The sequence below is a fragment of the Podarcis erhardii genome, assembly GCF_964252035.2.
Source record: "Podarcis erhardii genome assembly, chromosome: 5".
Lineage (NCBI taxonomy): Eukaryota > Metazoa > Chordata > Lepidosauria > Squamata > Lacertidae > Podarcis > Podarcis erhardii.
In genome coordinates, this window is record NC_138509.1 from 72,512,306 (window position 1) to 72,540,227 (window position 27,922).

The window sequence follows — 27,922 nt, forward strand, 5'->3', positions numbered from 1 at the left end:
GTGGCTATATACTGCCTCCAGCTTCGGATCCTGCCTGCTTCTGAATACAAGCAGCTGGGAAATAGCCGCGGAGAGGGCTATGGAACTATCCTGTCCTGCCTGCTGGGGGCCTTTTGGCAGGACACAGCTAGGAGCTATGAACTACACATGCCATGGGTCAGATATTTCATTAAAATCAGGCAAAATTGCGGGGGCAAAATCTCGGGGGGGGGTCATTTGCTGCTTATTGGCTGCCAGTTGTCCCATCTGCCTCCATCCCTTCCCTGACATTTCTCTCTCTGACCTCTTCTCGCCACCTCCCCCTGCAACTGGGCCAGGTTGTTGTTGTTTTTGCCCCCTCTCTTCCTTCTCCTTTCCTATTTACTTATTTTTAACCGCCTACAGGGTCACGCCAGGTAAGCATCTCCCACAGGGCGAGGTGGGGGGAAGAGAATGAGACAGGAGCCGCTCGTGGAAAGAATCCTCCCATGCGGGAGGGGGCGCTCGTCGTCAGGCGCCTTCAGGGCGCAGGCGGCGGCTTATCGCCGAGCTGCTCTCCACCTCCTCCTCCTCCTCCTCCTCGCTCCCCCCTCCTCCTCCTCCTCCTCCTCTCCTTGTCTCTACAGAGAAAAGGTGCCGCGCAGGTTCCGCTTCGGCTCGTCATTCAGCCGCCCCGTCCTCCTCGCCGAGGGCCGACGCCGCTCCCCTCCCCCTCCTTCCCTTTCCCCCCGCCCTTCTTCCCTTCCTTCCGTCGGTCCGTCAGTTGGGGTTGGGCGCGCGCGCCAGGGGCGCGGGCCCAAGCCTCGTCCCCCTCGCGCTCCCCTCACGGGCGTCTCGGAGCCGCACGGGTCCCGGCCTCCCTCCTCATTCCCCGGCCGGCGTGAGCGAGCCCGGGGAGCGGCCTCTATACCTCCGCGCGCGCGCGCTCACGGACACACACACATTACCCGGCCGCCTCCTCCTCCTCCGAAGCCATGGCGGCGAGCGCCAAGCGGAAGCAGGAGGAGAAGCACCTGAAGCTGCTGAGGGAGATGAGCAGCCTCCCGCCCAACCGCAAGTGCTTCGACTGCGACCAGCGCGGCCCCACCTACACCGACATGACGGTGGGCAGCTTCGTGTGTACCTCCTGCTCCGGCATCCTGTGAGTTGAGGAGAGGAGAGTTGAGGAGACCTAGGAAAAAAAGAGACACTGAGAGAAAAAGAAAGGAAGGAGGAGGAGGAGGAGGAAGGGTTGACCTCCTCCCAGGCGGGAGGAAACAATCGAGAGGGAGGGAGGGGGGTGGTGGAGCTGAGGAGAAATGCGGGGGCTGGGAGGGGGGGTGGTGAAGACTCCCCCCCCCGCCCCGCTCCTGATCCCATATGGGAATTGGCAGCGGTCTCGGGGAGGGGGGTGGGGTGGGTGGGGAGAGGCTGAAGCGTGAACGAGACTGCGGGCAGTTTGCGGTGTGTGGGGGGGGATTCCTTTTTTCTTTCCTCCTCTCATTTCCCCCATAATTGCTGGGCCAGACCCTTTGAGAGGAATGGGGCGCGTGGTGTAGGGCAGAGAGCGGGGGTGGGGTGGGGGTTGCTCGTGTGCCTTTCAGGCGAGTGACAGGGGCACACGGTGTGCAAGAAGGCTGCGCCTGGGTATGGATGAGAATTGGGAGACCAGGCTGAAGAGATCCCCGGAAAGAAAAGAAGGAAGCTGATGTGGTGGAGGATAGATGGTGTGGGGCTTGCTGAATCTTCCAGCGTCCCTTAAGTGTAGAAGGGGTGGGTTTTATTTCCTCAAAGTGGGAGGAATATCGGTAATGAAAAATTGAGGGTCTTAACGAGCACATTCTCTCTGTATATAAAGTGGGCTATGTCTTTAGGAGGAGGGATGCAAACTTGGTTAGTTTGATCAAGTTCCCTTAGAGCATATGAAAGGCTAGAGGTGGACAGGTGCCAATTGTGATATTAATCCAGGAAGTATGTAAAAAGGGTGGGGAAAGCTTGACAAATACTCTGCAGATGCATTTTTATTTTTTGATACACTTTTGCCTGAGTGTTCCCTTCATGGGTTTGAGTTTATTGAGCACATTAAAAGTTTGCCTTGAGGGTTTACAACAGGAAACAGATTAATGGTTACTGGTTAACCTCTGGATTTGAGTTCACCATGCCAGTTGTTTGGTTAGAATAATTTGGTCTTTTTTCGTAACCCAATTAATATCAAACTTGCTGTACAAATGGTTTGCAAACTCTGCAAATTGCCCCTCATCATTTTGAAGCAGTTGCAGTTTTCTCCAGCATGTTATCCTTTTTACCTTGCAAGATTTGTTTTGTTCAACCACATGGTGTTGCACATGGAGCTTGATTTGCTGTGACAGTTACTAAAATGAAGGTACGGCACTTGTCAAATGGATCAGAACTGTTGACTCCTGCTTCTAGATTGGAGCTCATAGGTTGAATATGTGCTTTGTATGGAAGGTTCCAAACCGACAATTGGATATCCAATTTAAAGCGTATAGTAAAGAAAGTCACTGGAAGGTCTTATGCTAAATAACTTGTAGAACCAAAGTTATAGTGCTCCCTGTGTGACCATGTTTAAGGAATCCATCACTTGCCATCCATAATTAGACACATGTGCATGTAAAAAGTTCTCCATAAAAATTATATGTAAAAAGACTTGCTGTCAACACCATGTACTTATATTATATACTCACAAGTTTACTCTTAATTGATTTTTACTAGCTTACTATTACAAGTACACATGAAAGTAACTTTAGCCATATCACTATTTCCATTGAGTCACTAATCCTTTCTGCAGTAATCCTTATACAGAGGTGTAGCTTAGATGTATTGCTGAAGTTTCCTATTTAGTACTTGCAGGAATCATTGGTTCTCTCACTTTCAGACCTTTGGGTTCTATTTCATACATTATAGCAGTGGCAAGGTTGCTGCTGAACTTTTGCAGTTGAAATTAGCATAACCATTCTCAAACTGAGACAGGACCATATGCGATATGACAAGGGATGAGGGGAGTTCAACAGTGTCTGGACCGTAAATTTGTCACACCCATTTTAAGGAACAGGTTTGATTTTAAGAAGTCTGAAGAGACAAATATGGAGGGAGGTGGAACAAGTAAACTTCTTCCTGTTTGCTTGTTTATTAGACTATATTGCTTAGAGATTTTTGAAATATTAAGCAGTTTAAATAAATCAATTTCTTGGACATATGTGCATTTTTAGAGTAGAAAAATCTGTTAAATCAATAAAACTTCAATGGTAGCAATGTGATACTTAAATAAATTTCAAATCCTTCAATGATGTTATTATTATTATTATTTATGTGCCACCCATCTGACTGGGTTACCCCAGCCACTCTGGGTGACTTCCAACAAATTAGAACACAGTAAGACATCAAACGCTAAAAAATCAAAAGAATATATAAAACCTCAGGTTATCTAACACTTTTAGCTTTCCAGATCTTAAGCAGGTAAATAGGGAAAAAATGTCACAGATTCAAGGCAACGAGGTGAATCTGTATCTTTACAAAGTACTTTAAACCATCCAGTTCCTTAGTCCCTTCAAAAGATTTATGTCCTTAAGAGAAAGGGCTATGGAATTGAGATCTGATATTCTTAATTGATTCCTGTAAAATTTTAAATACATTAAACTAAAATTATTAGGCCTAAGTTTTTCACTGCTCTTGGATAAGTACTCCAAAACAAGTACTAACACTTAGAAAAAGGCAATTTTCTTTCATGCCTAAGATTCTTCAGAGCTAGGATGGTTTCTTTGACCAATTGTAGCTTCAAGGTATAGTAGAACTTTATTTTCTTCTTGAAAAGTTTCTAGAATGACTTCCTTCAATTTTCTTGTTTTATAGACGAGGTTTAAATCCACCTCACAGAGTGAAGTCCATTTCCATGACCACATTCACACAGCAAGAAATAGAATTTCTGCAGAAACATGGGAATGAAGTAAGTATTACAGACTTGTTTTTAAGGGACTAAATAATCCTCAAATGAATGTGATTTATCATTGTACAAGAAGATAGAAGCCTTTAATTCAGGGATGGTTAACTCTTGGACTAATGAAGTCCCCAAGCAAGTTTTTCTGCCCTATAAACCACACTGATTTTGGTGTTGGTAAAAATGGAGTGTTAAGTAGACATGGTGCAGGATGGTCATAGATTTATAACCCCCCTGCCCAGCACCCTGATGGGTATTAGAAATGGCAAATTATCATCAGATTGATCACTTGATGAGTGGGGAGGATGCAGTGACCGTCATCCTGAGCTGATGGTGGACCAACTGGGGGCTGTGTGTGAGGGTGTATCTTGTGTGTGAGGGAGAGTGGCCAAACCCACCCACTAGCATGTACACCCTAGAGAGATGGCCAAGGATGAATACAGCCCCCGAGGCAGAAAAGGTTAGTCACTCCCATGCTGAAAATGAGAATGGACATTTTCTTTGCTGTATGTAGCAAAAAAAAAAAAAAAAAAAAGCATTTGAGAACTATGAAACTTCAGACCCCTCCAAATTGGTTTCGGCAGCAGGAATGATGTCTCATAGCCTTGTGCCAATTGTATTTGTTACTTTTTTTTCCTTTTTCTTCTACAAAACTGTTTATTGTTCAAAATACTGCAGTGGTACATTTTTCAGTGTGGGTAGAGCTGCCTGTTAAAGATGAGTGGTCTTTCCTCAAACCACTTAATTCCCATCCATTTTACACAGTGCAGCAGTAACTTGCCATATGTTAATTATAGGGAGAAAGGAAGAAGTTGCTGCATGTGGGATCTTTGAAATTACCAGAAAATATAATGGTTTTGTAATATAAAAATGGAAATTCCTGGAAGAAAGAAGAACCTAAGTAGAGCCTGCTGAATCAGGCCAGCAGCCTGTCTAGTCCAGCATCCTGTTCACACTGGCCAAGCAGGTGCCTTTTAGGAAGCCTGGAAACACCTGCCCACCTGCAATTCCCAACAACTTGTAGAACAAGCAGCTGTTGATAGCCTTGTCCTCCATGAACTTATCTTAATAGTCTGTTAAAGCCATCCAAGTTGGTGGCCATCACTGCTTTCTGTTGGAACCAGCTCCATTGTTTTAAGTATGAAGAAATACTTTCGTTTATCTGTCCTGAATCATCCAAGGTTCAGCTTCAGTGGATGTCCATGAGTAGTGGTGTTATGAACAGAGTTTGAAATTAGCAGGGTGCCAGGCACATTTTGCACCTAAAGAGTCTCCATTTGCGAGCTCCTCCAAAAGTCTGGGTGCCTTTTTTTTGTGCCTGGCTGACATTCAAGGATTAGTGAAATGTATGTGATTTGAAGCTTTGAAGTCTATGTTAAGGACAGACAGTATGTTAAGGAGTTTAACAAAAAAGAGTAGAGTGTTTTGAAAACGGAAGTATGGTACCAATATTTTTATTGTAAACACAAAAATAAACAGGTAGTAACAATTTCTGCTAAAAATGTGATATTAACAATGTGTCCCTTGTGTGAATTGTGTATTAATTCATGCTTATCAAAATAATAAATAAAAAGTGTTGCTTCCACAACCCAGGTCCCAGGAGCCATTTGGCTCCTAGTTTTTCTATTCCAGTTTCTAACACTGGTTATGAGAGAAGGAGAAAAACTCTTCTCTATCCATGCTAAAGCTGCTTCAGCAAGCCTTGTTCTTCTGTATGTTCGGCTATTTTATCTTTAACAATACTTTCCACCAGTTTTCCTAGGGCACACATAGCTAACCAGTCTGTAATTTCCAGGATCTCCTCTAAATCCCATTTTAAAAATTGGTGTTACGTTGGCTACTTTCCAGTCCTCTGGTATGGAGGCTGATTACGAGGGACAAGTTACATATTTTTGTTAAAGATTCAGCAATTTCACATCTGAGTTCTTTGGGCGGATGCCATCTGGACCCAGCAGTTTGTCAGCTTTTATTTTGTCTTTTAGGCCTAGGTCTTCTTTTATCAGCCACTATCTGCCTCAGTTCCTCAGACTCCCTCCCTGCAAAAGTTAGTTCAGGCACTGGGATCTGCCCCATGTCTTCTGTTGTGAAGGCAGATAGTTATCAGATTACAGGCATTGGTTCTGGAATCTTCTAAAAATAATTTCTTAACAGCATTGTAAAAGATCTAAGTAAATTTGGCATAAATTTGGAGAATACTATGTTTTGAGACTTGACACTGAACATATGACATCTCATGAAATGAGTACTTCATTTAGGCATTAGCAGGGTATCCCAACTACTTTATGAATGCCATAAAGACACCATAAATAATAAAATTGTAGGTCTTTATAGTTAAAATAATAGTAGGTGATAGCTAATAAACATGGGTGGAGCCTGGCCCATGACTCTGTCTTACATTATTCAGCCAGGTCATCTGCTTGCTGAGGAATATAGTTAACTTACATCGGCAATAAACTTTTCCATTCTTCAGCAATCAGTTAAAAGTTATTTTTAGAAAGGGGTTTATAGCACTTAGTTTTTCTGATAGAGCATAGTGAAACATAATTATGCTTGATTATAAGTTAAAAGAATATCACTTGTGCCAATCCATACTTTTCTTGTCTAAACAGGCAAACATAGTTGGTGCTTAACCTGCAAAATGGGATCAAGAACCTGGTTTTGATTTTGTTTTGCTACATAACAGGATTGGAGTTATTAATTTCCTCATGCAATAGGACGAAGCACATAAAACCAAAGCTCCCTAGGCCTTGTTCTTTTAACGCTAAACCTTTTGCAGCATTAGGGCAATAGAATTTTCATAGTCTGACAGTCTATCCCATGTGTAAGGTGGCATGGTCTTCATTGGGAGTGTTGCCCTCTGCAGTGCACTAAACTTAATGTTTCAAGGCTTTGACCCTTTGGTGTAGTAATCTCCCTCAAACTTAAGTTATATCTAGGATGACCGGGACTATGTGTGCCAACCTTTTCTGCAATACAAATTCTTACAAATATTGATGCCCCTATGATGCATGTGTAAGCTAGTTGTGACGCTATACAAATTTATCATAGGTGTCCTTTTTCTATTAGTTATTGTCTCCCAGAGCAGCTCACATCAGTTAAAAAGAGAGAAGGGCACTTATTAAGCCACAAAAAGAAGGTGGAGGAAAAAAGTAGGGGTGGGAGATCAGTTCTTTAAACCCATAATAAAGTGGTGAGAAATAAGTGGGCATTTATATCCTCTTGGGACCAGGCTAATCAGTATATTTTTCTTGTTTATCGGAAATGTAATATGAGCAGTTGTGGTCATAAGTTACCGTTGAAAGATGCAGAAACTATTAAACGGGTCTCTGTAAGCAGTTGTGGTATTTAGAGCAATTCCTTACACAAATAATTGACAAGTACAACCTTCTTACATTTTCATAAATTTATTTTTGTCTACTTAATATTTTTTATTGTGTGATACACAAAAGTTGTTCCCATTACAGTATTTGCAAAGGAATAAACTGCTGCAGATGAAGAAATACTGTGCCATAATGAATTACTATGCTCACAAAACAGGAGTGAGGCAGTTCCTGTAGAAATAGAATACAGTGGTACCTCGCAAGACGAAATTAATCCGTTCTGTGAGGCTCTTCGTATAGCGGTTTTTTCGTCTTGCGAAGCAAGCCCATTGACAGCTTAGCAGATTAGCGCTATTAGCGGTTTAGCGGCTTTTAGCGAATCAGCTGATAAGCGGCTTATCAGTGGATCAGCTGATAAGCGGCTTGGCTTAGGAAAAGGGGGGGAGGGGAAAAAACCCGCAGGAACTCGCAAGACATTTCATCTTGCGAAGCAAGCCCATGGGGAAATTTGTTTTGCGGAGCGCCTCCAAAACGGAAAACCCTTTCGTCTAGCGGGTTTTCCGTCTTGCGAGGCATTCGTCTTGCGGGGCACCACTGTAGAATGTAATCAAGTAAAATGAAAGTGATATAGAGGGAATATTTAAATGTCTTATAAAGGCAGCCAAGCAAGTAATTCTTGACTGAAGTGCAATTATTATTTATGGAGTATCTAAAATTGTGTTGGACTAAGGCTTTCAGCTCTTGCATTTCTAGGAAGCATATATTAGCCAATAGATCAGTGACTAAGACAAAGGAATTAGGGTATTTACTGAATACAAGTTACTGCTTGCTTACTCAGGAACACCGTTTCAAAATCCTTCCTGTGGCAAGTTTCACTTGTACTATAGTTCTGCTTTGTTGCTATGTCAAATTGTAAATTTAGTAATTGACTGCTGCAAAATATACGTTATTCATTCATTGTATGGCATATTCTGAAATGTTCATTATCTTTATTACCAAACTGTTTTTATACAGAGTAGTCTGCAGATGAATGAAATGTGACTTATTTGTATCAGACCACCTATTTTTAACTAGAAGTTATCCAAATGATCTCTGTGCCATAAGGTGGAAAATACTGAGATACAGGGTTTTGACCAGTCTGCATAAGCAACAGTGTGCAGTTGCATCTTGAATGAAAGATAAACTGGCACTCCAGTCATTCCATACTTGCATCAACTGTGGAAAGTGTCTTTCATAACTGAGGAAGCTTTCATAAATCAAAGCATGCTTTTCAGTACATTAACAACTTAGTTGCTTTAATTTAAATTGGTTCACTTTTTGCTAGGATTTGAGATATATACAGCTTATAGCTCTCTACCTGTATTATCAATTCACTTGCAAAAACCTATTGAGAATTTTCTTAAGCTTAGTGTTAATATTTGGTTTCTGGAAAGAAAATTAAATTATTGTGCCTGCCTGCCTGCCTGCACTTAGGCAGCTAGCTGTTCCTGGCCAACTTCCTGGTTTATATTAGTCAGGGTGACCCATGGGAATCCTCATTTTCGTCATTGCTGTTAAATGCAGACTGGCAACAACAGTCTGCATGCAAAATCCCAGTTTCTTTGCATTTGCTAGGAGGGAAGTAATGTAACAGATAAGAAATAGATGCCTTTATCCCCGAATACATTAATTCAGCTTTATGCAACAATTGTCCTATCCTATCGCAATGAACTGAGCAACCACTTGGCCTCCTGCTGTAATATATGGGACGCGGGTGGCGCTGTGGTCTAAACCACAGAGCCCGGGGCTTGCCAATCAGAAGGTTGGCAGTTTGAATCACAGCAGCAGGGTGAGCTCCCATTGTTTGGTCCCAGCTCCTGCCCACCTAGCAGTTCAAAAGCACGTCAAAGTGCAAGTAGATAAATAGGTACTGCTCCGGCGGGGAGGTAAATGGCATTTCTGTGTGCTGCTCTGGTTCGCCAGAAGTGGCTTAGTCATGCTGGCCACATGACCTGGAAGCTGTCTGTGGACAAACGCCAGCTTCCTCAGCCTATAGAGCGAGATGAGCGCGCAACCCCAAAGTCATCTGCTACTGGACCTAACGGTCGGGTACCTTTACCTTTATCGCAATGAACTGAGCAACCACTTGGCCTCATGCTGTAATATATACATTCTAAAAAAACACATTTTAAAGTCCTGTGGATCTCCTTATGTGTTGCCATTATGCCAAAAGGCCTTTTGTGTCCCCAATTTTAAATTTATCCATTAAAAAAAGTTTTAGGTTTTTTTAAAAACAACAACATTTTTTCTTACAGACCACTCCCATGATGTGATTCTGTGATGTCAAAAGGCTTTTGTGTGCTCCCCTCAACACCAAATCTGTGTCCTTTTTAAAAAATGGCCATTAGCATCCTCTTCTAGAAAGCCATAACCAGTTTGAAAACTGTATGGTTTGTTTCGGGAACCTTTTTGTACCAAATTATATATATTGGACTAAATTGCATCTTTCAATTAATCAGTTGTATTAATTTAGGCATTCAAGGTCTTGAAATACAAATAAAATTTTGGATGCATTTTTACAGAAATGTATGTAAAGTTTGAAACAAAACCCCTCAATTAAAGATGTAATTTGTAAAGTGCAGATTTTTATTTGGGGAAACATCTGTTGTAAACTGTTTTAGGGGCCTTTGTTTAGGTTGAAATGCAGGATAAATAACTGAACTTCTGTGATATGTTTTGGTGATACTATCTTACACAATTACACTGTCAAGAAACGGATTAAGATTTATGAAAAGCACTGATATGCACACCACTAAATTCTTAAGCACAATGCTTATTCTGCTTCTTGATATAAATAGTTGCTATTGTAGAGGAGCTAAATGGCCTTGCAGGTATGCATAGCAGGATCAGATTACTGTGTCTCAATGCACACCTATAAATGTTTACTCCGAAAGTAACCTGGTTGAACCCAGTGGGACTTAACTCCTTGGTAAGTGTATGTATGCACTGTTTGTATGAATTAAATGATCACGTTGAAATTGATTTAACCTAATACTGTATTGTGTTTCCTTCACAAGGTGTGTAAACAGATTTGGCTAGGATTATTTGATGATAGATCATCAGCAATTCCAGACTTCAGGGATCCTCAAAAGGTCAAGGAATTCTTACAAGAAAAATATGAAAAGAAAAGATGGTCAGTGCACACCTTATTTTGCTAGTATTTTAAAACACATTTTTTGTTGCTAAAATTGGTGTTTCTTAATTTTGTTAGTATAACTATCATTTAAGTATATACATGCTTTATCTGTACATTGGTACCTCAGGTTACATACGCTTCAGGTGCAGCAGCAGCAGCAGGAGGCCCCATTAGCTAAAGTGGTGTTTCAGGTTAAGAACAATTTCAGGTTAAGAACGGACCTCCGGAACGAATTAAGTACTTAACCCGAGGTACCACTGTATTGTTATTTACTTTGTCTGGATGCTTTGCAGGAAGATAGGTTCCCACGATTCATTTGTAATTGCCAAATCTTGATCACTATCTTAGAAATTATTCCTCTTGGGGCCCCTGAAACTACTTCCTCTTCTCCATTATTATTATGATGTTTCATTGGGCTTGGGCTAGCATGAGGGTTGGCACTTCTCCGAAAGAATGCAAAACAATTGTTCCTGACCACAAGGAGCAATATTGAGGGTAAGACCGGACAATGGAAAATTTGCCAGGAAGCAATTCTTGTGGCATAGGGGCATGCGTTCTCTTTTTGTAATAACTTTCAGGCAGGCTTGTTGACAGTGCCTATGATTGACTAAGCCAGTCTGTAGGTACTGGACAGAAGCAGGAGGAAGGTTAAGACTGCAAATTCAAATCCCAGTGATGGGACTTTTTGGAGGAGAGGCGAAACAGTGGAGAGCCTCTCCCAGCCAGGATAAACCTAGCTAGCTGAACCAGTGGTCTTCTGTAGCATGAGACAGCTTCCTTTCCCCACTACTTATGTGGCAAAATAATTTATTACATACATATTGCTTCCACAAAGGTGGAAAACATGACAAAAGCATACTCTTTGGTAGGTGTACGTGAAGTTAAAGAGATGTACAGGTTTACTGTATATTCAACGAACACTGGATTTTCCTCGATGAAATAGACACTGATGTGGGAAACAGTCTTGTATCAGCAGACCTTGGGGATACTTCAGTTTGGGATTAAAAATATCAGTAGCATTAATTGAGAATTTAGTTTGTTTAGTGGACCATTCAATGAATTCCTTAAAGTTTAGTATGCTGCCAAAATATTGTAAATTTTATAACACATTCCCAAATGTGCGGCATGTTTGATTTGCTCTTCTTGAGGTTAGTGCACCTTAGTAGCAGTTGACATAAACATTAAGAGCTGTACAGTTACAGAAATTGTACTTGAAACTGTTAGATGATATTGCCCACTGCCTCTATTCATTAATTACCTTATACTCTTAAGACCAGGAATGGCAGGTTATCAGAGTATTTGAGATGGATTCTAGGGCAGACAACTGCTGGTAGTAGCTTAACTGGAATTGAATTGAAATAGTTTTGCAAAATAACTGTTCTACTCTGGGGTCTCTTGTCATGACTGCTATGGGGAGATTTGTTGAAACTGTTTTTGCATGGCGGCTGTTCTGTATTTTAAGCTGCTATAGTGCAGTGGTTCCCAACCTCACCACCCCCTTGGGCACTTGAAAATTGTTGTTCTTGACAGACCACTTAATGATTTTTCTGCCCAATTTAGCAGTTGTAATGTACTGTGTTAGATGCTATATGATATTTTATTTTATTTTTATTGCTGCTTTTGTTTCTTACAGTATTTTATTACAGTTTGAATTCCATAGAATTCCAATTTTAATACCATGTAAGACATAAAAGCCATAATATATAATTAGAAATCAATATACGTATTTAAAGGAATGACTTTGCCACCTCCCATCTTCAGCCACAAATCCACAGACACACCAAGACCACCTGAATGAAGCTCATTCAGTGGCCTGTGGACCACACTTTGGGAACCCCTGCTATAGTGCTTGAAAAAGTAACTTTGGGTTCTCTTTCTGCTAACAAGATATATTGGGACCGTGTCTATTAAATTTGTGATATATATTTGTCTTAGGTATGTTCCACCAGAACAAGCAAAAGTTGTGGCATCTGTCCATGCATCTATATCTGGCTCCTCTGCTAGTAGTACAAGTAGTACTCCAGAAGTCAAGCCACTTAAATCTCTTCTGGGAGAGTCTGCACCGGCACTGCACTTAAATAAGAGCACACCTACACAAGTGAGTAGAGGAGCAAAAACTGTTCTTTCACACCCTACAGTTCTCCTGAATTTCTGATTTTTCCTCCTACTCTCATTTCTTTTAGCCATGCTGAATCTCAGCCAGCCTTATTGCTTGCTCAGCACTCGTATCTCTTCTCTCAGATATTTCGATCATATAACTGCTATTTTGGCTGGCTGCATTAGCTGCCTGTATATTCCCAGGCCTAATTGAATATGCTCATTTAAACTTGCAAAGCCTTACATAGCTCAGGACTCCAATATTTAACAGAATGCCTCTCCTGCTATGAACCCAACCATACTCTTAAGTCAATATTTGAGGCCCTACAGTTACCCCCTCTGAGAGAGGTTCAGAGCATGATGACAAAGGGCCTTTATAGCAGTGGACCTTTGTCTGTGGAATGCTCTCTCCAGCTAGGCATTCCTGGCACCAACTTTGTTATTCTTTCTGTGCCAGGTCAAAACCTTCCTCTACTCGCAGAGAGTTGGAGGGATGGAATGATTGCACAGATCCCTTAGCGCATTATCAGATAGAATAACTTGATCTGGGTGAAAAGTAAAATGGTGTGTCCTTCTACATCAGTAATAGAACCTTGGATTAATCTCTCTTCATGTTTGTTTAGCCAACTTTAACTTGTTGTTTACAGTCTCCTGTTGTAAATCGATCTCAAGGACAGTCACAAGAAAAGAAACAGTTTGATCTTCTCTCTGACCTTGGTTCAGACATATTTGCTGCTCCTGCTCCTCATTCCACAGCCACAGCGAATTTTGCTAATTTTGCACATTTCAACAGTCATACAGGTAATAGTCTTTTCCATTCCTGGATTTGTTACTGATAACTGATATTGAAATACAGTCCCTACAAATGTACATAGAATAGTTTTGTTTGTTTTTTTAAAAAAAACTATTTGCCCAATTTGCTTCAATAAGAATGGTTAAATTTTCCACTTAGCTGTTACACTGAAATTGCCACTTTCCCTTTACTGTTAAATGTAAGCAGGAAACTTAGTCTGAAAAAGTGGACTGATTGGCCTGTCTTAATTCTGAAATAACTGGCAAAATGGCAGTCCCTCACCATTATGAAAACCTTATTTATTGAAATTGTGCACTATTTATTGTTTTAAACATCTGGCCCTTCCAGTCTATTATCTTAGGATCATAAATTGATAATTTAGTACTGGTAGTATAGCTTATATGGAATACCAAATCTAGAATTAAATTGTTCATAGTGTTTTGCATACATTCTCTCAATAATCCTTACCACAGCCTTGTAAGGTAGGTCATTATTTTTGCACTGCAAAGGGAAGGTTGAAAGGATAACATACTGAGTAGCCTGATAATCAAGCACTTGACAGTTTGTATAATTGAATATATTATACCAGCTCTCAATTTATTCGTTCACTTCTGTTTATGCAAATAGTTATGTATGGGAAATGAGTACTGTTGGTTGTGTTTTAAGCAAATGTATTAGTGTGGCATTCTGTGGTGAGTGGCCTTTACAGAATGGGTGGAGAGCTGCCAGACCTTGAGCCAGATCGGGCCTATATCATATCTGGATCCTTTCTGCATGGCCCAACCCCATGCTTGTTTAATTCATATGTCCTGATTGCAGAGGGAGACAGGTGACCTGGAGAATTGCTCCGTCCCTCTTCCAGCAGCTTGCTCTGCTTCTGTGCTGTCAGTAGAGGAAGAGAAGCTTCTTCATCACTGGTCATCAAGGAAAGTGAGCAGTAAGCACAGAATGCATAGTAACTGCTTGGGATTTCTAATCCCATGCTGATTATTGGGAATTTCCTCTCAGGACTTCCCTCTTCCTCTTCCATTCTCTCTGTGTGTATGTGTGAGAAATTAAATATATGGATCGTAGGTGAATTGGGTACAATTTTATAAATGAATGCTTGTCTGACTGCCTGCATTTTGGTCTGGCCACTGCTTGCATGTATTTCCCAACACCCCTGAGGGATTTTGACTCAGAAGCAAGGAGGTTGGATAAAAGGAACAGAGTAAGCAATGAACTGAGAGAAGAACCAGGAGGGAAGGATAGGTGGAAATTATGCATGAGGAGAAAACAATGCGCTTTGTGGCAGAAGGAGAGAGGAGTGCATATCAGACTTATGAAAAGTCAGGGCAGTTAAAAGGAGTAACAAATAATGCAGGGACCAAAGGAAAATAAAGTTGGATACTTTCTGCTGAAGAAAGAAGCAATGGTGCATGATTGATGGAAGGGAAGAGGCAAGAAAAGCTTTGAGGGCTGAAAACTAGAATTGAGAGTGCCAAGGGTGATAAAAGTTTTCCAAGTCCAGGCCCTGATGGGAATTCAATGAACTCTGTTTTCAACTGTTACTGAACCTCTGTGATCTGGCAGTCTAAAGGAACAACAGAAAGAGGTGCTGAATTTCAGAGTGGTTTCAACTCACTAGTTAACTCTTTGATTGCATGCTTCTGGAAGTGATTATAGGAACAATATATTAAAACTTTGATTAACCTTGTTGCGTCTATGGACGACTTTGTAATGTGTGCACTTTGTTACTTGCCTTACATTCTCAATATTGTAAAGTGATGGAAATACTAAAAATCCTAATTTCTTTTGGCCCAATATTTGACAGCGTTGTTTGCCCTTCCTTTTGGATTTTTCTCTTAAAATTTATATTGGCTGTCTTGTCTTCTTTTACGGCTCAGTAACTTCTCAAAGGCCAGGACCCAGAGAGCTACCTTAGGTGAGCTCAAGGGGCTTGTGTATACCCAGTGGGGTTACTGACTTTCCATGGCATATTGCACAATGCTTATGAAACTCCTTCACAGTTTCAAGAGCTATTTTTTTGTGGCATGGATATTTTCTGTTCAAGAAACACCAAAAGCCTTGGGTGCACAGAACTTGCAGCCTGCTTTGTACATCAGCCAAAATGTTGTAAGATCACCATGATACAAGATGAAGCTGTCTTAAATGGATGCCATAGTAGCAGTGAACAAAGATCCAACTGGCCCATCGCTCTATCCAACAGAGACCAGGAGTATAGTATTGCAATATGATGACATCCTAAAAGAACTCCAAATTGTGTGAGCTGGAATTTGATAGCTGTTTTTGTATTTTTAAAAAAGTGCAACTTATTTATTATCAATACCAAAAATGTGTGTTTGGAGGTATTGTGATCAGCAGAAGTGATCTTTTCTGTGTTGCGGACCAGCATGAGAGACAAACATCAGTTCTCTGTATCTTGCACAGATCCCATGTAAATAACTATATTCCCATTTGGAGGTTATGTTTTCAAAATTATTTGTCCCATACTTCATAAGTGACAATTTATGTCAGTGGCATGTTTGAGGTGCAGCTTTGCTACCCTCAAAGCCTGCCATAATCTGATTCAGTTTATGACCTATTTTTTGTTTTCATACCATTAACATGTTTTGTTCATTTGCAATTTACAGCGCAGAACTCTGCAAATGCAGGTTTTGCAAACTTTGATGCATTTGGACAGTCTAGTGGTTCGAGTAATTTTGGTGGTTTCCCCACAGCAAGTCAGTCTGCTTTTCAGCACCAAAATACAGGTAGAAATGCTCTAACATTGTTAGCTTTCTTAATGTAAACTAATCTGGACACAATTTAGAATATCTTAACTCTTTTCTTCATCTAGTTGTCTTAACACACACACTTTGAAGCTCTGGGGAAACCTGTAATGAATGCTGCCTTTTGTTTGGTGTGGATTGTGCTTTTTTCTCGCATGAAGTTTTTGCCCTGTAGCTTCTTGATTATCCCTACACATGAAATATTTGTGTCGTGTTTGTGGGCACTGTACAATATTGGCTAAATTAAAAAATACTGCTTTCCATATTCCAAGTTGTTGATAAATACACTGCAACTAGAGAAGAAACCAATTTAATGTAACACAAGTACATTACTCGATCACGAAAAGAAAAGAAAATCTCATGTGTAAGGGCTACTGCTTTGCTTTTTCTTTAATTTCGGTCATGTTGTATAATGTTTGCTTGTCTTGATCTATGGCTGACTTATTTTCTTTTTTCCTTTTCCTTTTTTAAGTGTGTTGTCTTAAGATTTTCTTTTAAAATTTTGTTTTTCCCTTTTGTTAACTTTAACCCCTCACACAATTTCTGGCTGTCCAGCGTTCAGAACGCTTTCATCTAGCTGCAGTTTTGGTGAATTTACTACTTCCGCTTTCCCTCTCCAGGCTGTGCGCAGTAAGTTCCACCAAGGTGGGAAACTCAGCTCACTTCATTTACAATTCCTTTTTTTTTTCCTTTTCATTTTCATGTCAAGCTTTTCATTAGCCACTGAATTAAAAGATGTTAGCTTGTAGTTTACTAGAGCAGCACTTGATTGAGACCTCCTAATATAAACGTTTAGAGTCAAAGTTAAAATGGTTTTCTTTTTCCTGCAAATTAAAAATGTCACTGAATTATCAGCATTTAAGAGAATCTAATAACTTAAGGATAGCTATATAAAACCTGGTCAGTATCTCATAATTGGAGTTTTGAGGTATTAAGGATGGAAATTTTAATGACAAATTTTGTAGAACCCACACAAACTGATCTCTCAAATGTTGTCATGAGTCAGGTCACCCAAGATGTATGGCAGTTTCTTGTGAGGAAGGAGGCTTTATATCCTGTTACCTTCACCAGTGGAAACAGATATTCGTCAGTAGTTAAGGACCACTTGGTGGCAGCCTTTGAGTGGAATCTCTTCCAGTTTAAATTTGAAAACATTAAATGCATGGTTGTCACAGGTACTGATGTGGATTTTATTTTATTTTTAAAATGTGGTGCACACTTCTTCTACGCTCTTTAGCTATCTTTGTTCGTCAAAGATAGCAATAGGATGTGGGGTGCCCACAACAATAGTCCCTGGGAAGAAAGAAATTAAGGTCATAGTAAGGCCTCAGGATCCTTTGTGTTTACTTCTTAACTTGATATTTCTGCTTCTCTGTCAGAAATAATCAAAGTATGATTAATCAAAGGAATTCTTATTTAACTAAATTTGCAGCAGGAGATACAATACTAAAATACTTGCTGCTTATGTGAATCGTTGAGGTTAGCCTTGTTGCGACACCTACTCTTGCAGCACTCTGCTATAGCACTGGTAAGCTAGGGCTTTTAGATTTTGGGAATAAAAACCGGCTATTTTAACCAAGTGAAGACCTGGCCATAGGAGAGGCTTCTTGAAATTTGTGACCCTTTAAACATATCCGCACATGGCCACCAATAGTATTTGAAGAGACATTCATTGAGCTTGAAAGTATCCATCATGTTTAACTTATTTTGTTACAGGTGGGAGCGCTGGATCAGTGAATGCTAACTTTGCACACTTTGATAACTTCCCCAAATCCTCCAGTGCTGATTTTGGAGCCTTCAGTGCTTCTCAGAGCAACACAACTGCAGCCAGTAAAGCTGCAGTGAATAAACCGAACCTCCAGTCAGCAGATAAATATGCAGCTCTTGCTAATTTAGATAATATCTTCAGCACAGGGCAAGGTACTAATTCTTATTCTTTGACCTGTTCTCTTACACTATTTATCTTGGCAGTAGTGGTGTTCTGTTATGTTCTAGTAGACATTTATTTATGAAACGTTTATAGACTACCTTTTGGCCCCCTTAAGGGCTCCCAAGGCAGTTTGCATTAAAAAACAACCCCAAACCCCCTAAAATCTTGATACAAATAAAAAATGAGAACAGTAAACCCATTATTAAAACAAATGAAAAAACAATAGACAGCAAAATAAAAACTAAAAATAAATAGTCTGATGAAATTAAAATGTTTTGATTGTTTACTTAAAATGTTTCTGAATGCTATACACCATATAAACTGATAGCCTATTGCTTGAAAATGTGATACACTGGCAGTCGTGCAAGCATTGTGGATCTGGAAAAGGAAAATTAGTGCAGCAGTAGTGGTCCCTGCTCTATTCAGTTGTTTCCTCCATCCACACCAGGATCCAGAGCACCATTTACATTCTGTCAGTTATCTGGTGGTATTATGTCACTGTGTATATAGGTGATGACTCAGTTGATTTGACTGAGGACAAAGCTTCCAAGGAAATACATCTCTTTCAGTGTAGTTAATACCATCAGAGAACTCAAAATGTGGTCAAGTTGGTGATGCTAGAAATAGCGATCTTAGAACCTGAATATTTTTTTGACTTTTCTTCTACTTTCCCTGCTTATTTCTGTATCAATGTCACAATGTATTTTTGATACACAATGCATAAAAAACCCTCTGATGCAGTTATAAAAATGAACTTGTGGAGATTTATGTGTTTCAGTTATTATATCTCATCCTTTAGAAAGGCAAAGGTAACCTTAAAGTTCACAAGGGGCCATCTAGCCAGGTTCCCTTCAAGCTTAAAAAAGCAGAGTAGAAATGTCCATTCACACAGCTGCTGAATGGTCACCCATCATTCGGAAATTTGTGCACCAAAACTGCAATTTCCAGAAATAGATGACTAGCTGACTTCATGTGGTACAATGTTCCAGAGTTTCTGTCCATCTTTTCTTCCAAGCAGGTCAGGGTAGCATAGATGGATCTCTTCCCCCTGCTCCCTTGCCTCTCATTGCAACCTTGTGAGCTGGGTTGTTTAAATTGTTTTATTGTAATTTTAACTTTGTAAGACACCCAGGTATCAGTCAGTCAGTCAGTCAGTCAATCAATCAATCAATCAATCAATCAATCAATCAATTAATCAAAGAAAGATGGTTGTGAAATCAGATAGAGAACTTGATGGCTGAATGGGGATATCGCAGAATAGGTCTTCCTGGTTCTAATCTGACACTACAACTACTGCACCACACTGGCTCTTGGGTCTCTCATACCCTTATAAATTATATCGAGTTTCAAATAAAGTAGAAATATGCCTAAAGCTGAACATCTATAATAAAGGAGGTGTTTGGAATGCAGTACAGTATTTCAAAATAAGTTCAAAGTCCTCTGTGGGATACATTTCTCATTAACCTAGAGCTATGGGTCCACTAAGAATCAGAAATACTCTATTAGCCCAATATGATATATAAGCAAAAAAAAAAAAAAAAAAAAAAAAAAAAAAAAAAAAAGGCTTAGGGTTATAAATATATCTTAAAAATATAAAATTGCTGTATTCCTTTTATAATGCCTTCTGTTTTTTGTGTTTGTGGACCTTGTTGTACACTGCCCTGATATTTTGTATGAGGGGTGTGGTGTATAAATAAATAAATAAATAAATAAAGGATAATAGTACAAGTTAACTGTTAGTATTTAATATCAGCTTTTCCCTGGCCAGCTCTGCAACCATTTGGTTTCTTTATTTCCTGCAGCTAAGCTAGGAAAAAGCCTCTTAACAATGAGGAAACCATCAGAAGCCTCATCCTGATCTCATTGGGCTCTCAAACAGTGGATTGTGTCCAACTAAGTTTTTCCTCAGAGTAGACCTATGGAAAATAATGGACCCATGTTGGGCATATTCACTAATTCAACAGCTCTACTTTCAGTAGGACCAGCATTGGATATACTTGCCCTGGGGTCCTTTGAAGGAATGTGCAGGATATAAACTTATAAAATAAAGCTTAGTAATTTCAGGAATCTACCCTCCAATTGAGGTTAAGGACTCAAAGGCTTGTGAATGTGCGTATCCTAAGCAAAAAATTACAGCCTTTAACTGTACTCTAATTTTTAAGATTTTCATGGTGTTAGAAGTTTAACACTACAGAGAATAACTTGTGTTGAACTGTTTGGGATGGAAGCAATGTAATTGATTATTGGGTATGTAGGTTTCATTTTGTTTGTTCAGTATCATATTAAAGTTGCAATACGCTAGACACGGATACAAAAAAGGATGCACATTTATTAGGGCAAAATCCAGTGGTGTTTGTGTGTCAGCAGGAGAAACACCACTATGCAATGAGATTTCCCTGCGAGCCTCCCAAATTTGCTCTGGAGGGTTTGAGGACGCTCTGGAGCAGACCAAGGGAGCAGGGCGGAAAGAAAGGAAGGCCTGTTACATAATCAGAAGCCTGCTTGTGTAATGCTGGAGTGTGCCACAATTTCTTTTCATATCTTAGTCGATCATCTTTTTGTTTTCTAGATATTAAATATAAAAGGGTTCACTTTGAGTGGCTCTTACATGAAAAGCCATTCACATGCAGTGACTCTTCACTTGTCTCACACTACCACAGAGCTTTTGGAGGTAGTGTTTGATCTGCTTACTTAGGTTCTACATATGAATAGCAGTTAAAGCAAGCATCCACATGGCATTCCTAACATGTATGCTGGTCTTATATGAGCTGATTGTATTACATTGAACAGGTCAGCCTATGTCCATGTGTGACTTTCAGAAAGTGCTCCTGACTTGGGACTCTCTTTTAATGTTCATATTTCTGAAAATGAGGTGAATACAAGGTTTGGTTTGATACAATATGTTGAATAAAGTTTAATGCTGCCATGGAGAAGGTTTGCATTTGCTGGGAGCATGACTTTCTCTGATTTTAAAGAAAATGGAAAAGCATGGTTGCAACTCTCTAATAGTAGGTTGCTCAACAAAAAAATGTCATATCAGTTATTGCTAACTTAAACTCTAAAGAAATCTACTCTGTGAATTTTTAATCTGGTCTCTTTCTTCCTAGGTGGTAGTGAGCCAGGAAGTGGCTTTGGTGCTGCCCATACAGTACCAGCAGGTCCCACTGTGTCAGCCCCAAGCCAGCCAAGTGCATCTTCAGACAAGTATGCAGCTCTAGCAGAATTAGACAGTGTGTTCAGCTCCACAGCAACCTCTAGTAATGCATATACTTCCACCAGTAATGTTAGCAGGTACTCTTTCTTGATAGAAGTTGTTGTAAACCAGTCATGTTTACAAATGGCAAAAAAATGAAATGGTAAAATTTTGAAGTGCAGACATTTTGTGAAAACCCATAGTTTAAAAATTGCAGTTACATTGGGAGTTTCTGCTTCAGTGGGAGGATGAAGAGGTTGATTGGTTTACTCAGGTGAAAGGTTTTAAACAAGCTTATAAGTATCGCCAACTCAAAGTAGAAAGAATAAAAATGTAACAAATATTCTGGCAAAAGGGGAAAACACTTTCAGTATTCTCAGTGCTTTAGGGCTGCATTCCTATAGACACTTACTTGGAATTATGTCTTGTTGAGTTCAGTGAGGCTTACTTCCAAGATAAAATTAGGATTGCTTTAAATTGTTTTCAGGGATAAGCCATTTGTATGAATATTTTTATTGGTTATAATGGCATAATTGGTTCAAATCTTTTCATAAAGAGAGGTTTGCAAAACTTGGTACTAGCCATGTCAAAAGAAATTAGATATATTGTTATTGTAACTGTCTAGAAGTGCAAGTTTCTGCTTGAACCGTATCTAAGTTTATTTTGTTATACAGCTGTGACTACTTTTGGCTAACTGGGAAAACAAATTCTGATCTATCACCAGTTAGCTTTTGACTTGTGGTTTAAGTTGAACGAAATGGAACCAACCCCCCCCCCCCTGTGATTTAACAGCCTCCTATGTTTTCACATGCAGTAATTAGCTGTAGGTGTCTTAATTGTTAAGTAACTGACTCTGATATTGATGAATGTGAATTATTTCCAGTAATGCTTTTGGAACAGTACCAGTGGGTGCTAATACACAGACACAGCCTGCGTCATCAAACGTTCCTGCTCAATTTGGAGGTATTGTAAAACATTACTAAGCCATATTGCTAACCTGTGTTTGAGAGATTCAGCTGCATGACCCCATATTTTCTGTTCCAGTAGCTATGCTCTACATCTTGAAGGCAAATGTGCCTAGCTGTGCCAGGCTCATCTTTAACCAGGAAATGATAAAAATATGTCTTAAACATAAGAGTTATCATACTGTTTTCTTTTGATAGGCAATTTGAGGGCTGTATAGTGTGTTAAAAATGTCCATTCTTAATTTTTCAGCAACACCATCCACAAATCCATTTGTGGCTGCCCCTGTAGCCGCAGTAGCACCTTCAACGAACCCATTCCAAACCAATAGCAGAGCAGCAACAGGTTAGAAAAAGAAAACATGCTATGCATTTGTTTGATAGCAATTAATGTTTACCTTCTGGTACTATAGAATTTTAACTTTGAGGCAGACTAACATGCTAAATATAGTTAAGCTCTTATGAAATCAAATGCAGGCGTCTCCCCACTTATGCGGGGGTTATGTTTCCGGGGACACACATATACGTGAAATTGCATAGAGTGGGGAGCAGCATCTAAGAAGCCTGTAAACACTGTCTAAACCTCTGGAAACCCTTGAAAAACCTCCCTACAAACTTCCTTTCCCAAACTCAACTTTCCACAGGCCTCATAGGTTGGTGCAAAGGCTCATGGGATTGCTAGCCATTTTCCTGTTATTTTTGCACCATTTTTGCAGTTTTCCTGCTCTTTTCCAGACTGTTTTTGCTCTTTTTACACCTTTTTGTGGTTGAAATCAATTTATTTAATTATTTCACAGTGTAATGTATATACACAGTCACATGTAAGTCAAATTTGTGTAAATGGGGAGACGTCTGTGCTTTTGTTGTAGCTTTATCAATCTGGGACAGACAACTAGGAGCAGGGAACATAGATAAGTCTAGATAAAAAACTTCCACTTCCTGCTTTTTAAAGTATAAATGGAATTGTTTATATATTTGTGTTTCAGACATTTGCATTGTGTTGCTACTTTTAGAACACTTAATCTTTGTAGTTCATTTAACATATATAATGTATGCAAGAAAATTTACACATTTATCCTTGCAGCTTTTGAGCCCTTGTGCACATTAAAACTTGTATAGCTTCTGTATTAGAGGAAGGAATTTGACAAGTGACTTGCGCATAGTTCTATCTATGAAGTATTCTTAATTTTTAAATGGTGTTTTAATACTGGCTATTTTATCATGCAAAAATATTTCTGCGAGAAGTTGTTTATAAATCATTTGACACTGTCTGGTCTCTTTGTGACTTCCCATAAGGCCTCTCAGGAGCAATGCACTCTCATATATTTCCTCAGGCTCACTTTGGTAGGTGGCCACATTTTATATGAGCTTCATGTGGCTAACTGTCCATTTGCTTGTGATAGCTTATTGCCAGTTACTGGTTTCTCTGCATGTACGACTTTTTCAACCCTCCTTCCATATTCTGAAATGGAGTGGGCATGGATGGTGATGCACCTGAAATACATGATGACATTACTCGGTGTAAATGTTAATACATTTTACACCTCGCTCCTAAACACACATACTGAAAAGTACATGCCATTTATTTCATTGGGACTTGCTGTCAAGTAAGTGCGTTTAGGATTGTAAGCAGAAATTGTTATCTTACGTCCATGGTCACATTAGTAGGTGCTTAAAATGTGGAGTTTTGAAGCTTGTGTTCATAGTAGCTCAAGTGAAATGAGTCATAGCGCCAAACCATTTTGCCACAATGTGTTTGGCTTTGCTGTTTTAGCAAGCTTCACTATTAAGTATCCTCTCTGCTAATAGTAGCTTGTGTAAGTTCTGTCAGTGCACTATTTGTATCTTGTCTATTTTTCTAGTCATGTGTGGCCTCCTTATTCCACAATTCCCTTCCGTTAACTCTTATGCCATGTATTTCCTGGCTAGCCATAACTATTGATGGATGTGATGACATAAATCTGTGCCAGATCTCAACAACAAATTCCTTGGAAGCGTCATTCTAAATCTGTAAATAAAGCAAAAATAGTTCCTGGTTCGGTAAAATAATGTTCTAGAAATTCTTGTGAGACTTTTATGTCTAGTAATATTAGGTATAAATTAATTACTAGACTGTTTCACATGCAGTGCTGCCACTGAAAAATATTTTTCTTTTCTTTACTGTGACCCGGGTTAAGAGTTTCCTTGAGTAGCACCTCCCTCAAAAATCAGTTTGAAAGGGCAGATAGATCAGTTGTCAGAGTACAAATTTCACTAAGGTAGCCAATGAAGCTGCTCTTGAATCTTGACAACTGCTGTGTATTGAACAGAATTTAATAGTGGTTTGCATCTCAGTGAACAGCAACAGTGTTCTAATGCTTTCTGCTCATTCTTTCCTTGTTAAATTATTTCTGAACATGCTCTTGAATTACTGAGCTAAATGGCTCCATTGCACTTTTGAAATTAGGTGCTTTTTCCTGCCCTTTTATCTTGAAATTAGCTGCCTGTTTTGTATTTTTGTCCCCTCTAAATAATTTCTGTCTATCTTGTATTCACTGGAAATCACATCCCGATTGCCTGTTATATCTAGTTTCCATGTTCTATTTTTTTAAAAAACATTTGGAAATATCTAGGCAGAGATACTGGCAAATGTTATGTTGTCAAAAAGAACAGGCCCAACAAATTGTTGGCCGTGTTCTTAGAAAATCCAGAAGCTTAATAGTTTTAAGGCTAGCCATGTGACTGGCTGCTTCATAAGGGATTCTGAGGATATGCGTGACTTCACAGAAAAATCATAGCTCAAAAATAATTGAATACTTACATTTCCCTTACCAGCAGCAACATTTGGCACAGCATCCATGAGCATGCCTGCAGGATTTGGAACAACTGCCTCATACAGTCTTCCTACTAGCTTTAGTGGTAACTTCCAGCAGCCTGCATTCCCAGCCCAGGCAGCCTTTCCTCAGGCTGCTTTCACTCAGCAACCAAATGGTAAATGCTTGCATGTTACATTTTGTTTTAGCTGATGGGAGTATACAATAGTAGCTTAAGAATGTCTTGGAAGTTGAGACTGTTTATTTCAAGAGAATTTGCCTATCCTGTGTAACATCAATTGAATGTTACATTGCTGCTTCAGAATAACACTGGTGGTATAAACATTTGTGCAGGGAGGAGGGTGGGGGAGAGTCACCTGAGCAGCGTATTTTATATTCTCATGTTCTTTGTCCTTAGGCACAGAAAAAATTGTTGTGAAATTTATTCTACTAGCATGAGCTGTTTTTATTGTGCAAAGAATTTTTGTCAGCCTTCCTTTCCTTTTATAAGGAAAAGAGTGTTATAATTTCTAAATAAGTTGTGTTTGGCCCTAGCAAAACCAGGTTACACCTAAGTTGCTACTTAACAAACACAGGGAATGTATTCAAGATGATATTCTGAATCTTTTCACTTAAAGAATCTGGCAAATATACTACTGTATGATTAAGTAGAAACTTAGTTTATGTATAATTTTATACCATGAAGTTTGAATGTGCCTTTATGTCAGAAAAAGATGCATGTTTCATAGGCTTTGCTAGCTAGTATTTTTATATTTCAGACACACCTAGGATCCCAGCGTTAAAGAACTGGGCACAAGAGATACTAAGATGGTTGTAGTAAGCCAGACTTCCTCAACCTTGGCCCTCCAGATGTTTTTTTGGCCTACAACTCCCATGATCCCTAGCTAGCAGGACCAGTGGTCAGGGCTGCTAGGAATTGTAGTCTCAAAACATCTGGAGGGCCGAGGTTGAGGGAAGCCTGTAGTAAACCCTTCTGAGCGCACAGAGAGCAGTTCAAGTTGTATTTTTAATTGACATGATTTTGTTGAAGAAACCTACAGTAGGAAGCAAATCAACTAAGTGATTAAGTCCCATTGTTTAGATTGGGATCAGATATTTTATTGAGTTTAATTGCTGAGAGCAGAGTATATGCATAGTGTGATACTTGGTTACCAGTCTAAAGTTAACTTCTGATATTTTATTACAAAGGAGCCGGCTTTGCTGCATTTGGACAGGCAAAACCAGTAGTAACCCCATTTGGGCAAGTTACAGCTGTTGGAGTATCTAGTAATCCTTTTATGGTAAGTGAGCTCTGGTGATATGGTAGTCTAGATCAGGGGGTAACTTTTTCTGTCATTATTGACTTGGATTCATGAGACAGTTCAGTTGGGATGGAGCAGGGGGCCATGCTCTTGATGCTTGTAATTTTATATATTTGGAGTCATAGCTGATTCCAAAGGGATACAAAAAAGTAAAACTTTCACCTCCCCATCCTGTTTTATACAGTCATCTGTGTACATTTGCTCTATGCTGTTAGCTCTTTTCCTCTTGTGCCTTTGCTAAAAATGTATTATAGGCAGTTGGCCCATCTAGAGGAAATGGAAAAATTAAGTTTTGTCCAGATGGTATGCTTGGCATATGGCTTTTTGTGTGAGACTTCTCTTTTGTTTTCTTTAGGCAGGTGGACCAGCAGGGCAATTTCCAACAGGAAGCTCATCAACCAATCCTTTCTTATAGCCTTATAGACACTTTACCTAAAAGAACTCTTATGTGATCACACAACATCTCTGCGCCTCTTGCACTGTTGTCTTGTTTCACTGATCTTAGCTTTAAACACAAGAGAACTCTTTCAAAAAAAAATAAAAAAGCCTGCATTGTGTATTAAAACCAAGAAACACCAGGTAATGTGCAAAACAGGGGCCATGGAAACATCTTTTTATCTGTGCGTTGGCAGGAGAATGTTAATGGTATCATGTATTTTAAAATTGGCTAATAAGTTATTGCAGATACCACATTCATTATGCTGCAGTACTGTACATATTTTTTCCTTAGGAATTAGTTATTTGTGCATATCAGTATTTGTAACTTTTAACACATTGTTATGTGAAAAACGTTACTGGGGGAAATAGATCAGTCACTTTAAGGTGCTGTCGTATCTCTTGGAATGAATGGCCAACATCATTTTAACCATTGCTGTTTGGAGTTATGAGTTCAAAATTGAAGGTTTTATTCATTTCTTGAAGTGTTTTTCCTTTCCTAAAGAGCTCTTCTATTTATACATGCCTAAATTCTCTATAATGTAGAGGGATACCTGTCTGCATAATAAAGCTGATCATGTTTTGCTACAGTTTGCAGGTGGAAAAAAAATAAATATTAGAAAAAAAAGTGTTTGTCTTTGTCGGCATTTGCACTAACCAATTTTGTTAAATCTTTAGGAATCCTTCCAGGATGCGTTTCCACAGCTGCTTTTGGTAATGTTGAAAAATCTCCTGTGATCAGCCAATAAAGCCTGTGCACAACATTATATAGGTTTACAGATGTCACAAGACCAGTCAGCCGCGCGTGTCATTTCCTCTTTGATAGTTTGTGTGAAAGAGGGGGAAGAGAAGATGACACAGTGAGCCCTGAGAGGAAAACAGATTGGGGGGGGGCGGGAATCCAAAAGGTGTGTGTGTGTTTATAAAGAGACTGCCACCTTTCAGTGAACAGTAGAGTGGAGAAGCCATCTACAAATCAGGTTGCATGAGGGGAAAACTGAGTCCCACTTCATTGCAATGAGCCGCAGGAGTAGGGCGGAGACTGTTGGAGTGAGGAAGGAAAGCTCTGTAATAACTACATATGTCGAGGAATGGGGAAGAGATTAGCGGGGAAAGGAATGAGCCCTGTTGTCTTGAAGTATCTCACTTAAGATACTCATTGCCTTCAGTGAGCTGCCCACTTCTTTACTCTGGAGCTCATGAGACATTTCTGTGGCTC

The 27,922-nt window shown here is 39.6% G+C and overlaps 2 protein-coding genes across 23 annotated transcripts in view; one reads left to right on the forward strand and one right to left on the reverse strand.

Moving 5' to 3' along the window:
* The first annotated feature begins 552 nt into the window (after window positions 1-552).
* AGFG1 (ArfGAP with FG repeats 1) lies at window positions 553-27,914 on the forward strand. 20 transcript variants are annotated; one of them, XM_081861572.1, is made up of 15 exons: window positions 553-1,120; window positions 3,829-3,922; window positions 10,290-10,405; window positions 12,344-12,506; window positions 13,153-13,306; window positions 15,932-16,051; window positions 16,625-16,714; window positions 17,786-17,989; window positions 21,107-21,203; window positions 22,076-22,155; window positions 22,408-22,500; window positions 23,451-23,498; window positions 24,972-25,124; window positions 26,156-26,247; window positions 26,624-27,914. In XM_081861572.1, the coding sequence occupies exons 1-15, from the start codon at window positions 954-956 to the stop codon at window positions 26,681-26,683; spliced, it is 1,731 nt and encodes a 576-aa protein (XP_081717698.1). In that variant the 5' UTR covers window positions 553-953; the 3' UTR covers window positions 26,684-27,914. The 20 variants fall into 20 exon arrangements, with proteins under 20 accessions (XP_081717698.1, XP_081717688.1, XP_081717687.1 ...); XM_081861556.1 differs by having other exon boundaries at window positions 557-1,120; window positions 21,107-21,290; XM_081861567.1 differs by having other exon boundaries at window positions 557-1,120; window positions 16,625-16,699; window positions 21,107-21,290.
* Window positions 23,505-27,922, reverse strand: part of SLC19A3 (solute carrier family 19 member 3) — a 43,440-nt gene continuing 39,022 nt past the window's right edge. For all 3 annotated transcript variants that reach the window (XM_081861588.1, XM_081861586.1, XM_081861587.1), the window contains exon 8: window positions 23,505-24,162. The gene's annotated coding sequence lies outside the window, so the exon portion shown is untranslated. The remainder of the gene's footprint in view (window positions 24,163-27,922) is intronic.

Bases quoted from the DNA above. Each gene is read 5' to 3' on its own strand.
- AGFG1 (XM_081861556.1), top strand. From the start codon at position 954: ATGGCGGCGAGCGCCAAGCGGAAGCAGGAGGAGAAGCACCTGAAGCTG. The intron at 16,715-17,785 runs GTGGGAAACTCA...ATTTTGTTACAG, and splicing joins GCGCAGTAAGTTCCACCAAG to GTGGGAGCGCTGGATCAGTG. The intron at 21,291-22,075 runs GTACTCTTTCTT...AATTATTTCCAG, and splicing joins TCCACCAGTAATGTTAGCAG to TAATGCTTTTGGAACAGTAC.